This window comes from Phocoena sinus, chromosome 1, assembly GCF_008692025.1.
Source record: "Phocoena sinus isolate mPhoSin1 chromosome 1, mPhoSin1.pri, whole genome shotgun sequence".
NCBI lineage: Eukaryota > Metazoa > Chordata > Mammalia > Artiodactyla > Phocoenidae > Phocoena > Phocoena sinus.
In genome coordinates this window covers 136,788,815-136,803,565 of record NC_045763.1, presented here as the reverse complement: position 1 = coordinate 136,803,565, position 14,751 = coordinate 136,788,815, and the positions used below count along the sequence as shown (strand labels likewise).

The following is a 14,751-nucleotide window of genomic DNA, read 5'->3' as shown; positions in this document are numbered from 1 at the left end:
CGTACCGCAAAAAAAAAAAAAACCTATGAACTGGGACTTCCCTGGTAGTGCAGTGGTTAAGAATCCGCCTGCCAATGCAGGGGACACGGATTCAAGCCCTGGTCTGGGAAGATCCCACATGCCGCGGAGCAACTGAGGCCGTGCGCCACAACTGCGGAGTCCTTTCTCTGGAGCCCGCAATCCACAACTACTGAGGGCACGTGCCTGGAGCCCGTGCTCCGCAACAAGAGAAGCCACCACAATGAAAGGCTCACGCACCGCAACGAAGCTGCACATCGCAGCTAGAGAGAGCCCGCACACAGAGGCGAAGACCCAACGCAGCTACTAAATAAATTAAATTAATTTTTAAAAATACAAAAAACCTATGAACTACAACAGAACTTGAAAAGCTCTGGCCCTATATTCTTATTTTATGAAAGAGGAAAGAACCCTGGAAAGGCAAAAAGACTGTCCCCATGGCCTCATGATGAACATGTACAAGAACTAGCACTTATTGTATGACCGTGTGTACACAATAATACATATAATCAGAGATGTAAAACAACATTTTCAGCTTCAACCTAATTCTCTGCTTATTTCAAGTAAAATTTAATATAGCAAAATGACATAAAACCAAAGAAGCTGAACAGTTCATAGTCGTTCACAGCACTAGAAAGCAGCCTACACAAGAAATCAGGAGTAATACACCCAAATTTCATCACCAGTACTTGAAAAACAAATTCAAGTGTCTGGTCTACTAAGTGTTTCAAGAGCATCATCTTCACATATGAGAAACATGTTACTGCATTATGAGAAGGTTCTTTTCTCTAGCAAATGCTAACATCTTTTATGATGTCCTTTTTTCCCCAAAGTTTTAAGCTGCCAAAATTCCTAGACTCTAAAGACACTTATTTATGCCCCTTTAACTATTTTTAAAGGAACAGCACCAGCTCTTGAGAAACAGTATACAACACACAGACCCCAACCCTATAAAAAATGTCTTTAATGGCTCCAATTCACAAAGAAAAGTGCTCCTTATTAATTTTGCCTACCAAACAATGAGCTTTTCCACAACAGGAGTCACATAGTAGGGACCCTCTGCAGAATAAAATTTCAACAGTTAATGAATTTTTTAAAAAATAATTTCTAATTGGCCTAGGAAAGATAATGCAGTCACACATATGAAATGTGTTCCTCTCCTCTCTGACCAAACTAAAATAACCATTTAGGACTAATGTCCAAATGGAGTATGTGAATGAAGAGTCCCAGAATGACTCCAGCCACAAAGCTGACATTATAAATCAAGAGGTAATTTCATCTTCAAACTAAATCTTATGCTTCTCCTTCCAGCCCCAGAAACTGTATTCCAGATTAATACAATTCTATGAAACAGTTAAGTGCTGTAATACTTAAAATGAATCATAGCATACAATCAGCCACTATTACTTCTCCCCAAATGAAGCATTCCATACTATATAACAAGTATAAGATGTTGCCTCAGCATGCTGTGTTCTATAAGAACTAGCAGTGGTGCTGAAAATTACTACTAGAAAGATGAAAGACCAATACCTTCCTTTCAATAAAAACCATCATCTGGACTCTAGCCAAGGTTTTAAAACTGACCAAATGTTATTAGAAACAATAAATCAAAAACTCTACAGGCTGAAAAGCTAATCCCTTATTTCATTCTTACAAAATGTAGCCACAAAACACTACAAGAAAATTAAGTGAAAAGAAAGCATTCATAATTTTAGGCCTTTCACTTCTGGCAATACTCAAATACTGTATGTTACAAGGTGAATTTATTTTACAATCTTCAAGGTTGTTTAACCTACTTACATCCCTTTCCTTTTCTTCAATTATTACAACTGTTATACGAATAAATAAACCCGCGTTGTTGCCTAAACATCCTATCAATGAACTTAAAACAGAAATTAAATAGAAAATCGAAATATCTCAATTTATAAAACCTAGCTAGAATATTTGTGTTCATATTGATTTTATACTCTTTGTTCCTGCACATAACATAGATGTGAATTCCTGGAGGTTACAGATTAAGTCTTTCTCTATCCAGGAGCTGAACTGCCAGCCACTGAGAATAACCTATTGCAATGCTTAAAGCCCTTCAGTTATCTTGGCTTCTGAAAATATAAATGAGCTCGTTATCTTCACTTTTCTTTTTATTAGTGCAAGGTTCCTTATCACTATCTATTAAATACCCTTCAGGAGCTGTTATCACAGAAATTAAGGGTGAGGAGGGCCATGATTTCTGTAATAACACAGGTATGTTTTCAAAGTACATTGTTTTACAAGATGGTACTTTTCTCCCTAGCTAACAAAAATTTTAGGAAAGAAAACCTTAAAATTTTAATAATTCCCTTCTCTTTCTTCCTTCCTCTTCCCCTTCACTCCATTCCAAAACAACAGAAGAGCCAAAGCCAAAGATATGACTACTTTATATACTTCATTAAATTAGTGAAAAAACGAATCACCGTCTTTTTATCAAAACAAAATAGTTGATTACGATACGTTTGCATACTGTAACCACCGCATGTGTGATACACATTTAAATCAAGTTTCAACGCTGTTACAAAGCCTTTGTCAACAGTGGGCAAGTGGGGGAAAGCTGAAGGGCTCTGTGGAATGAAGGAAATCACTAGAGGGGCTTATCTGGGAAGAGAAGGATTCCTTGGTGAGAGGTGAGCAGAGAGAAACAAGACCTAACCTTGGCGAGGGGGCGCTCGCCCAGGGTGGGAACCAGAGGTCAGGGTGAGCGGGAGGAGGGGATTAGCGCGGAACCGCCGCGACCCCAGGCTACCCTTACACCCCGACTCCCCCACCTGCGGCTCGCCCTCCCACCACCATTCCCCAGCCCCGACCGGCTGTGCCGTCCCTCCCGGTCCGCCGCCCGCATATCCGTTACTCCGGCGGCAGCGGGGCTGCGGGGGAGGGGAAGGTCAGCGGGGCCCGGAGGGGGCCGGCCGCGGCGGGGATGCCGCAGTGGCTCCCCGCCGCACCGGGTCAAAGTCCGCGGGGACGCAGCAGGAGCGGAAGGCGGCGGTGGAGGTCGGGACTGGCGAGATGGTGGCCCCTCCGAGTCCTCCCACTACCCGGCCGCTGCCGGTACCTCGTACTGGATGTATTGCTTCCTCCACTCGGGAGTGATGTGCGCGGAGAGGTGCTCGGCGAACTTCATCCTGCCGTCTCCCCCTCACTCCCACTCGGATCCAGCAGTTACAGGCGGCGGCGGCGGCGGCGGCAACAGCGACTCCGACTCCTCCCCACATGGGCCCCGGCGCGGCGCGGCGATGCGCTTCTCTCCTCCTCCGCCGCCGCCGAGGTCTCCTCAGAGCCGCCCTCCCGCCATCTTCCTCCTCCTCTCCATAGCCCCGCCCCGCCCCGCCCTCTATACGTCATCGCCATGGTAACCGCCTACGCGCACCGACGAAGGGGGCGGAGTAAGGGGCGGGCTTTGCGTACATTCCTCAAGGCTCCACCCCTTCTGGGCCGGACGTGCTGAAGGCACCTCCCCTGACCTCTTACGTCTGGCGCCTGTGGGCCTTACAGCTGCTCTTTACCGCCAGCCTGGGAAGCAGCAGTGCTGTTATTGCAATTAATATTAATACTGTAGCAACAATAATCCACACAAGACGTTTATATTTTCAAAGATTTGTGCAGGGCTTCTGTGGTGGCGCAGTGGTTAAGAATCTGCCTGCCAATTCAGGAGACACATGTTCGAGCCCTGGTCCAGGAAAATCTCCAAAGCTCTGAACAACTAAGCCAGTGGGCGACAACTACTGAGCCTGCGTGACACAACTACTGAAGCCTATGCACCTAGAGCCTGTGCTCTGCAACAAGAGAAACCACCACAATGAGAAGCCCACGCACCACACGAAGAGTAGCACCTGCTCGCCACAACTAGAGAAAGCAGCAACCAAGACAACGAAAAATAAATAAAATAAATAACCATATTAAAAAAAAAAAGATTTGTGGAAACGTTTTTCCATTTTGATATTTATTCTTCATAAAACCCTCACTGATGGATCAACATTAATCCAAACTGAGTAACTAAAACAGACTAAATAGTTAAGGGCCACATGTATTTAAAGGAATCCTATTTTACATGCTCTAGGTGCTCAATAAATGCTTGTTGAATTTAATTAAAGACGTCAGTGCCAAGAATTGCATGCTGCTTCTGAATTTCAATGTAATTATCTAGTCCCGGGGCTACCAGAAAGGCCAGCAACAACACCTGGGCCCAAACCAGGATTGTGGGTACCAGCTGGACTTGTGACTGAGCTTCCTGGAGATTAGGAGTGGGGTTGAAAGGGTAACCAATGTTGGGAGGAAAGAGAATCCTCTAGAGTTACGGTTGGATCCCTACCCTCAGGGAGACCAGACGTGGATCCCGCATCCAGGCTGACTGTCCTCGAGGAGAATGGAGAATAGATCACACACACAGCTTGGCACTACTTTGAGCGTGGGAGTGATTGTCCTGGAGGACCTGATTTGGGACACTAACCAAGGTCCTTCCCTGAGTAGAGGAGCCCTGGATAATAATAACTAACATTTATTAAGCACTCACTGTCCATGTAACAAACATTATTCTAAACCCCTTATACGTACAGTACCTTGTCCTTTAATTCTCACAATTTTGAGGATGTCCAAAGACTAGGGGACAACCATGACCGAGACAGTACTCTTAGTTATCAACATCTACTGTTGGCTTTTTTTTTTTCCATGTGTTTTTTCCTCTTTCCCCTTCCTCTTAATTCATGCCAGTAGGGATTCTGCAATTATTTCCTCAGGACAGGGGTGATGCATGATGGAAAACAGGCATAGGCTATGAGTCTTTCTGACATTTATTGTACAAAAAAGCCTCAACCTTGGGTGAAAGGGTAATCAGGGTCAAAAAAAGAAGAAGAATAGGAGAAGGAGTGAGGACTCCTCTCAGTTCAGCACTATACCCTGCTGCCCTCCGTAACAATTCCCCTCTACTGGAGGTAAAGGTTGTCAGGAGAAAAAAGACAGCAAGAGAGGGCTAGGCTCCCAGGAAGGAGGCACAACCACAGAGAGAAAATAACTGCATGGTGTGCCTAGGAAGACAGAACCAGGAGCAGCTGCAAAAGAGATTGCTGGGCCTTTACCAAGTATAGACTAGAATGGTAGACTCTTTTTTTTTTAATTGAAGTAGAGTTGATTTACAATGTTTCAGGTGTACAGCAAAGTGATTCAGATGTAGATATAGATATAGATATCTTCTTTTTCAGATTCTTTTCCATTATAGGTTATAGCAAGCTATTGAATATAGTTCCCTGTGCTATACAGTAGGTCCTTGTTTATCTGTTTTATGTATAGTAGTGTGTATCTGTTAATCCCAAATCCCTAATTTATCCCTCCACCCGTTTCCCCTTTGGTTATATAAGTTTGTTTTCTACGTCTGTGAGTCTATTTCTGTTTTGTAAATAAGTTCCTTTGTATCATTTTTTTAGATTCTGCATATAAGTGATATCATATGGTATTTGTCTTTCTCTGTCTGACTTACTTCACTTCGTATGATAATCTCTAGCTCCATCCATGTTGCTGCAAATGGCATTATTTCATTCTTTTTTATGGCTGAGTAATATTCCATTACACACACACACACACACACACACACACACACACACACACACACACACACCACATCTTTATTCATCTGTTGATGGACATTTAGGTTGCTTCCATGTCTCAATAATTGTAAATAGTGCTGCTGGGAACATTGGGGTGCATGTATCTTTTTAAATTATGGTTTTCTCCAGATATATGCCCAGGAGTGGGAAATGGTATTACAGGATCATATGGTAGCTCTATTTTTAGTTTTTTAAGGAACCTCCATACTGTTCTCCATAGTGGCTGCACCAATTTACATTCCCACCAACAGTGTAGGAGGGTTCTCTTTACTCCACACCCTCTCCAGCAGTTATTATTTGTAGACTCTTTGATGATGGAAGAATGGTAGACTCTTGGCAGCAACTCCTGTAGACCGTGGCATCCAGCTCCCAACAGCACCATACCTTGGTACCTTAACTGTGCGTAAGATTCTGGAACCATGACTCAACCCAGAGAAGACAGGAAATCCTCAATACTGTTACCAATAATTCTTAATTTTTCTTATGCTGGATCCAGACCCCCAAGACTCAGTTGGACCTGAAAATCTTAGTTTATCTACAGAATTAAATTTAATAATAAGTTTCCTATTCCTAGCATTACTTCAGATAGTTCACTGACAGAACAATCAAATACTTAGTATTTATTGAAAACCTACTTTCTACAGAGTACTGTGCTAAGGTACTAAGAATAATAATCTGAATAGTTTTAGTCTGAATCAGAAGTAACTCTTACACTTTCTTTTGTAAATAGGCAAATAACTCTTCATTCATCAAAATTTTACTGAACACTATGATATGCCAGCCATGCCACTTTGGGAATGAAGGACAGTTCAAAAATAGGGCTTTCCTAGTGATGCAGTGGTTAAGAATCCGCCAGCAAATGCAGGGGACACGGGTTCGAGCCCTGGTCCGGGAAGATCTCACATGCTGCAGAGCAACTAAGCCCCTGCGCCACAATTACTGAGCCTGCGCTCTAGAGCCCGTGCTCTACAACAAGAGAAGCCACTGCAATGAGAAGCCTGCGCACCACAACCAATAGTAGCCCCCGCTCACCGCAACTAGAGAAAGCCCACGAGCAGCAACGAAGACCCAATGCAGCCAAAAATAAATAAGTAAAGAAATTTATAAAAATAAATAAATAAATAAGACTCTGTCTTTTCCTTGGAGGACATCAAAATCCAGTCAGATAGACAGGCAGATAGGTCAATATCTAGATTACAATGTGATATGCACTGTAACTGAGGTATCTACAAGGACACATTCAGCTGACTAGGAAGGGAAAGAGGGTATCCCAGAAAAAGTGGCTTTTCAAATACAGTCTTAAACAACTATCTGACAGGGAGAAAGACACCTCCAAAGATCTCAAAGGCAAAAAGCAAAGAGAATTCAGGGCTGTTAGAGAATGGCAAGAAGTTGTCTGACCAGAATATCCTTCAAGGCAGCTAAATGTCCCTGCCTCAAAGAAGCTGTTCCCATCCCTTTACCTCCCTTACCCATTCCGGCTCCCGCATCCCCCTGGTGCACTCTCCTCACTGCACTGTCAATAATAATTTGCATCAGACTATGAGCTCCTTGAAGACAAATTGCTCTTTTCTCTTGTTTTCTCTAATTTAGCGTGGTGCCTGGCATTCAAGCATTCAATAAATGCTGACGAAGAAAAGAAAGACGGAAGGAAAGAAGGGAAGGAGAGAAGGAAAGAGGAAGAAAAGGACAGCCACATAGAGGGAAGTTGCAGGAAATAAAGTTTAGTTGGAATAAAATTGTAAAGGAATAGATCATGACAGCATAGGCAGTGCGGGATCTTTGAAGTCTATGCAGTGACTAACTCTGCTTTGGGAAAGCAGTGTAGTATGGCTTCCTGGTTTTGAACTATGGCTCTGGGAATAGACAGACCTGAATTAAAATCCCAACTCTGGCATTCATAGTGTGTGACTTTGGGCCAAGTACATTAGCGCTTAATGCCTCAGTTTCCTCATCTCTCAAATGGGAATAATAGCACTTCCCTGACGGGTAGTTATGAAGATTAAATGAAATTCTGTACATAAAGCACTTAGCATAATGACTGACTTCTGGTTGACCACTCAGTAACTGGCAGCCCCTCGAAAACCTCTGTTAGCGGTGTGAAGGATGGACTAGAGTAGGGACAAACCAGTAACCAATTTACTAACAAGCACCTATGTAGCATTTACTCTGTGACAGACACTGTTCTAAATGCTTCACAAATACAAACTTATTTAATCCCCACAGAGACCCCAGGAGGTAGCTACTATCGCTCATCTCATTTTAGAGGTGAGTAAACTGAGACAGAGCAGTTAAGAATCTTGCTCAAGGTCAACCACTTAGCAAGTAGTAGAGCTGGGTTTGAACCCTGGCAATCCAGCTCCAGAGTCCTTACTCCTAACCACCATGTTATGTTGACTGTTGATGCAACAACCCAAGCCAGCCATAGTGATGGACAGAAAGGAGGTGTGATGTGTGACTCTAACCCTAGTGACTGGGTAGATGCTGCTGCCACGAACTGAGATAAGGAAGTGGAAAGCAGGTTTGGGGCATTGTTGGATGTGTTAAATAGTTAGAATTTGTGAGACACACAGTACTCCAGTTGGAAATACAGATCTAGAGCTCTGGAAGAAGAAGGTAGCGCTGAAGGCCTGGGGAGCCATTCACCTTTAGATGATGATTAAGTCCTGGTAAGTCTGCCCAGGGAGAGAGTATACACTGAAATGGAAAGGGGTCCAAGGGAACATCCTGGTATGAGCCTGTTAAAGAAGATGGGACAAGGAAAGAGGCTGGGGTGAGGCCACAGTGGGCAGCAAAACAATAAGGAGAAGCAAGTGTCAAGGAAGCCATAAAACAATGAAAATTGTGTCAAGGAAGCAGTGATCAACATTGTCAGATGTTACAGAGAGGTTGAGTAGGATGACTTCTAAGCCATTGGGTTTAGCAATTAAAGACTCACTAGTGACCTCAGAGAAAGTAGTTTCCATAGCATGAAGGGCTACAGAAGGCTGAGCAGTGTACAGCATTTGGTTTTTGTATACCCTAAATTGTCATTACTCTGTGTGCATGTTGTAGGACCATGAGTGAGAATTTACTAGTGTACTGAGCAGTTTATCTAGAAATTCACAAGTGCTGAGTTTGAACACTTTATATTTATCACATGTAATTCTAAGTTCGGGAACAGTTATACTTACCACAAAGTAACTCTTCTAAAACTTAGAATTATGTGTGATAAATATAAAGTCAAACTGTTGCTTGAGCAAATGAGGTTAGTGATCATGCTGAAAGGTGAAGAACTGACCTGCAGAGAGATCAAATCTTAAGCTACACTTCCCACTGAAGCTGAATAAGCTAAGATGGCCTAGCAGTGAAGATGATGTTCTCAGTAGAGCTCAGGCTTTGAATTATAGGAGGCCCAGTCTAACTATAAAATATGATAGGTTTATAGATCTAAAAGGGTTCAATAGATGGGCTTCAGGTGGCCCACAGCGCCCATAAAATTACATGCAAAACTTTGTGTGTTATTTGAATATTTTTCTGGAGAAAGGATCAACATCATTTCTCAAAAGTTTTCACAGCCTGAAAACATTTAAAACAATAGCACCAGGGCACTAAACACCCCTCTCTCCCCACCGAAAAAAAAAACTGACATAAAGAATTTATAAATGAAGTTTCAAATGATCCAATTCATTTATTTCTATAAATACCTTTATTTCAACACAATTTTGATTAAGTACACCTTGAGGTTTTGTTTTTTTTTTTTTAAGGAGCGAGAAGTGTATTTTGCAAGTTACAAAAGAATGTTATAATAGTCATTCATTCATTCAACAAATACTTACTGAGCAGCTACTTCTATCACTGCTCTAGATAGAGCAGTGAATAAAACAAAGTCCTTGGCTTCCTGGAGCTTGCTGTCAAATGAGAGGATACAGAAAATAAACAAGTATGCAGAGAGAAGTGCATGGAGAAACGTAAAGCAGAGTAAGAGATAGAAAGATTGTTATGTAATCTTGTATAGGGGAGTCAGGAACGGCCTTACTGATGAGGTGATTTTTAATCAGAGTTCTGAAGGGAAGGAAGGAGAGAACTATGTAGATATGGGTTGAAGATGGGAGTTGGATAGGAGAGTAGGAGTCAAAGCAGAGGAATCGGCAAGTGCAAAGGCCCTGAGGTTAAAATGTGCTGAGAAACAAAGATGCCAATGTGGTTAAAGAGTGTTTCAGGGAGACAGAAGGTCAGAGAGGTAGTCAGGAGCCAAATTGCTTAGGGCCTGAGAAGGCTTAGGGCCAAGATAAAGACTTGGGCTCTGAGTGAATTGAGGACATTGGAGATTGTTTTGTTTCTTTTGTTTTGAGTTTGTGTGTTTGTTTGTTTTCCTTTACATGTAGTAATAACCACCTTTTTTTCATGCATTTCTAAAAATCGTGGTAAAATATACAGAGCATAAAATTTTCCATTTTAACCATATTTTAAGTGTACAATCCAGTGTCATTAATTCATTCACTATATTGTACAACCATCATCACCATCTATTTCCAGAACATTTGCATAATCCCAAATGGAAACTCTATACCCATTAAATAATAATTCCTATTCCCCCCTCCCTCCAGCCCCTGGTAAATTCTATTTTACTTTCTGTCTCTATGAATTTTCCTATTCTAGGTACCTCGTATATGTGGAATCACACAATATTTGTCCTTCTGTGTTTGGCTTATTTCACTTAGCATAATCTCTTCAGGGTTCATCCATGTTGTAGCATGCATCAGCACTTCATTTTTAAGTCTGAATAATATTCCATTGTTACCATTTGTTAGTTATAAATAAAATATACCATTCACCTATTGATGGACATTTGGGTTGTTTCCACCTTTTGACTATTCTGAATAATGCTGCTGTGATCACTGGTGTACAAGTATAACTTGAATCCTTGCTTTAAATTCTTTGGGGCATATATGTAGCAGTGGAATTGCTGAATCATGTGGTAATTCTATGTTTAACTTTATGAGGAAATGTAGGTTTTTGAGTGACATCATCAATCAGATAAATTATATATATTTTTTTGCTGTGTGAAAAACAGTCTTCAGAGGAGAAGAAGAAAAAGCAAGGTGGATAAGTTTCCTAGGGCTGTTTTAACAAATTACCACAAACTGGGTGACTTAAAACAACAGAAAATTATCATCTCACAGTACTTGAAGTTAGAAGTCCAGAATCAAGGTTTCAGCAGGCTTACTCTCTGTCAGCAGCTCTTAAAGCTGGTGAATCTCTTCTGTGCCTTTCTTCTCGTTTCTACTGTGGCTGGCCATCATTTGTGTTCATTGGCTTGCAACCACTTAACTCCAGTCTCTGCCTCCATCATCAAATGATGTTCTCCCAATGTGTCTCTGACTCTTCACAGAGCTGTTCTCCCTCCTTGTGTCTGTTTTCTCTTCATATGAGGACAACGGTCTTATTGGATTAGGGTCCACCCTAATTGAATTATGAGCTCATCATAAATTGATTACATCTGAAAAGACCCTATTTCCAAATAAGAACACATTCACACGTACTGGAGGGTTAGAATTTCAACATATCTTTTTTGGGGGGACACAAGTCAACCCACAACATGGGAACACTGGTAAAGATGGTATTGTAATAACCCAAGGGACATATGATGGTGGTTTGGATCAGGAGGTTAGCATTGGAGAGGATGAGGAGTGGTTGGAAATTGAATGTATTTTGAAGATAGAGTCAACAGGATTTACTGGTGGTTTAAATGTGGGATGTGAGCAAAAAAGAGGCATCAAGGATGACTCCAAAGTCTTCTGCCTGAGTAATTAGAATGGGATTGGGGGATATTGCAGAAGAAGCAGGGTTGGGGGTGGAGGGTGAAACTCAAAAGTTCAGTTCGGGGTGTGCTATGCCTGTCAGGCACAGAGGTGGAAATGTCCAATAGGCAATTTAGAGTTTGGAGGTCATCAGAGAGGCCCTGGGTCAAGATATAAGTTTGTGAGTCAACAGAATAAAAACGATATGCAGAACAACCCATGGGATTGCCCAGAAAATGAGTGTAGATAGAAAAGAGAAGAGATCTAAAGACAGATACCTGGGATACTCCAATGCGTAAACGCTGGGAAGGTGAAGAGGAAGCCACAAAGGAAACTGACAAGAAGAAATTAGGCTGAGAAGAAGCCGATACAGTGAGAATTGATCATTCTTTTAGGAAATGTTTCTATAAAGGGGGATACAGTAATAAGGTAATAGTTGAATTGGAATGTGATAACAGAGGGGGTTTTTTAATGGGAGAAATAACAGTAAGATAACAGCGTGTATGTATTCTGGTAGAGGTGATTCAGCGTAGAAAGAAAAAATGATTATACAGGAAAGAAAGTGCACATAAATTTTCTCTGTGTAAAACCAGACATAAAATACACATATTTGATAGTGATACAGGTTCAAGAAGGATGTTCAGAATGGTGACCTCTGGGTTAGAGATTTCAAGGGATTTTTACTCGTATTTTTCTATGTTGCTTTCAATTTTTACAAAGTGTATTTATCAAACCTACAAAAACAGTAAGTGTTCTGTTTAAATAATTCCAGAACAAGTGATGTCCAATGAGTACAAAAAAGTATCTCTGCAGCATTTGATACTGCAAGCCACAAGAAAGAAACCAGTGGACTGAGAGATAGAGAAAATCCAGGGGATGAAAACTCAAGCAAGGGCCCAGAGAAAGCAGAAGAGTGTAGACAAAGGATTAACCCTTAAAGGGAGGAGACACTTGACATCATTTAAGACTTGGGGTTGGGGGTGATAGTAATGATTGGGGTAGACATACATAACTTTGTAGTTGGAGGGGAAGGAATTGTCTCTAAGGAGACAAGTTCATTTGCTTGGGAAAATGGGAGCAGAGTTGGACAAGAGGTATGCAAGTAGCACTGAGTATAGAAACTATTCACTTGCAACAGAATCAACTAGAAAGATTTTGTCAAATTTTCCAGCAGTGTTCAGCAGTCTAGGAGCAGGAATTGAAGGAAAGGACAGTTCCAAGTTTAGGAATTGCAGAAAACATCTTAGGACAAGGAGATAAAGATACTGAGGTACAAATGGAAACAAAATAACAGCAACCAAGATTTGTTGTATTTCACATGCATTATTTAATTTAATCCTCATAGCAATGGATAAGGATTAAAAGTATATTAGGTTAAAAAAAGTATATTAGGTTAAAACATAGCAAAGGATAACAGTAAAAAAGGGATACTTTTCATTGTACAGATGAGAAAACTGAGGTTTGGAAGGTATGGCTGATTTGTTGCCAGGTTTGGGAGCTGCCTTCCTAGATGGTGGGATACCCCCATCCCTTAGGACTTGATAAAAGGCAAGACCCCAGCTCCCACTAGGTGTAAAGTGGGCAGATATCCCTATCCCGGCTCTGTGGCTCATGTTTGTCCAAACAGATGCTTCTGCCAGGAATATAGTCTCATGTGGAAGTAATCAAAGACATGGCAACAGGTGGAGCATATTCTCAGAGGCTGCAGCAGATTTCAAGTCTAGCAGTGAAAATGGCATCAAGCATCCAAAAACTGGACTGTCAAACGCAGCGTCCTGACCTGATTGTTTCTCTGGCATGACCTCTGTTCTGTTCTCGGCTATAAGCTTTTCTTGGCTTCTGCCTTTTTCTTAGACTCGTTTACAAGCCTTCATATAGATAATGTGAGCAACCCAAGGCAATCCAATAAAATCTATTTCTGTTTAAGTTAACCAGAGTCAGATTTTCCTGTTTATAACCAAGCACCCTGGATGGGTCAAAGGGATTGAGAACTTTGCCTACCGCTGTTGCCAAGGAGGTACTCAATAATCAGATACATATAAGAATTTTTATGAATGGGGCTTGTTTAATGGGCTCATGGATCAAATGGTCATAGTAGCAGGGATGGAGGATACGCAGAGGCTCAAAAATATTGTCTTTCCCTCACCAAGGCTGATCTGTCAACTGCTTATAGGGAACAATGCTGAGTCCCTAATATAATTTGGGATGAGTCCCAGATTTGGAGTAGAGATAGACCAGTCAAATACCTGGTGCAAGACTGATTACATTGATCTTTTTCCATCATGGGAGTTGGGGACAGAGGAATTAATTTATTCTCACTAGAGTAAGTAATAATTCTAAATATGGATTTGTCTTTTCTGCCAGCTATGTTTTTGTCAGCAATACCGTCTGTGAACATCTTTATTTACTGTCACAGTGTCCCATTTAATATTGCTTCTACGAAAGAAAGAAGTGAGAGAAAGGAAAGATGTCTATGGATTTCACTGGTCTCTCCACATATCCCATCACCTATAAGCACATGCCCTTACAGAATGGTATTATAACCTAATAAAGACTCCATTGTGGTACCAGCTAGGAGACACCACGCTGAATAGTTGGAGTGCTGTGCTATAGAATGAGATAATGTTCTAACCAGTAGCCAATACATGTTGCTGTTTCTCCCAGCCAGACATGAGTCCAGAAACCAAGGAGTGGAATGATAATATCACTTCTCATTATTACATATAAGAACCCAGTCAAAAAGTTTTTCTATCAGTTTCTCATAATGCTTGGCTCTCTGCTGGTTTTGAAGGCTTAAAACCCAGAAAAAAATTGCTTCCACCCGAAGACTCAACAATGATTCCATTAAAGGAGAAGTTGAGATAACCATTTGACCTATATGGGCTCTTCATGATGTTAAAAGATCAGGGCTTCCTATATTGCTGGAATGATTGGTCCTGATTTTCACAAAGAACCAAGAGTTCCCATACAAATGAAATGGATGGGTAGGAGGGTAGGAGTGGGTCTAAAACCAAGGGTAACCTTCATGGTAACCCATTGTGTTGTTCTGTCCAGTGATAAAAGTTAATTGAAGATGTACCAGCCCAATCCAGGCAAGATCACCAACGGTTCAGACCCTTAGAATGAAAGTTTAAGTTACCCCATCAGATAAAGTAGCATGACTAGCTGAGGTGCTAGATGAAGGTTAAAAAGAAAAGAAAGAAAAGAAAAGAACATGAGAGGGGAGTGGAAGAAAGTTATAAATACCAACTATGGGCTTGGGACCAGATGCAGAAATAAGGTCTGTAATAGCTACCCTGTTTTCTTCCTGGCTTTGT

At 41.5% G+C, this 14,751-nt stretch overlaps 1 protein-coding gene across 2 annotated transcripts in view; it reads right to left on the bottom strand.

Moving 5' to 3' along the window:
* Window positions 1-3,364, bottom strand: part of XPR1 (xenotropic and polytropic retrovirus receptor 1) — a 195,906-nt gene extending 192,542 nt beyond the window's left edge. Inside the window, exon 1 of one of the 2 annotated variants that reach the window (XM_032637054.1) lies at window positions 3,107-3,364. In XM_032637054.1, the coding sequence (XP_032492945.1) occupies window positions 3,107-3,175 (69 nt within the window). In that variant the 5' untranslated portion in view covers window positions 3,176-3,364. The remainder of the gene's footprint in view (window positions 1-3,106) is intronic. The other variant, XM_032637044.1, reaches the window with a different exon arrangement.
* Between the last annotated feature and the right edge of the window lie 11,387 nt (window positions 3,365-14,751).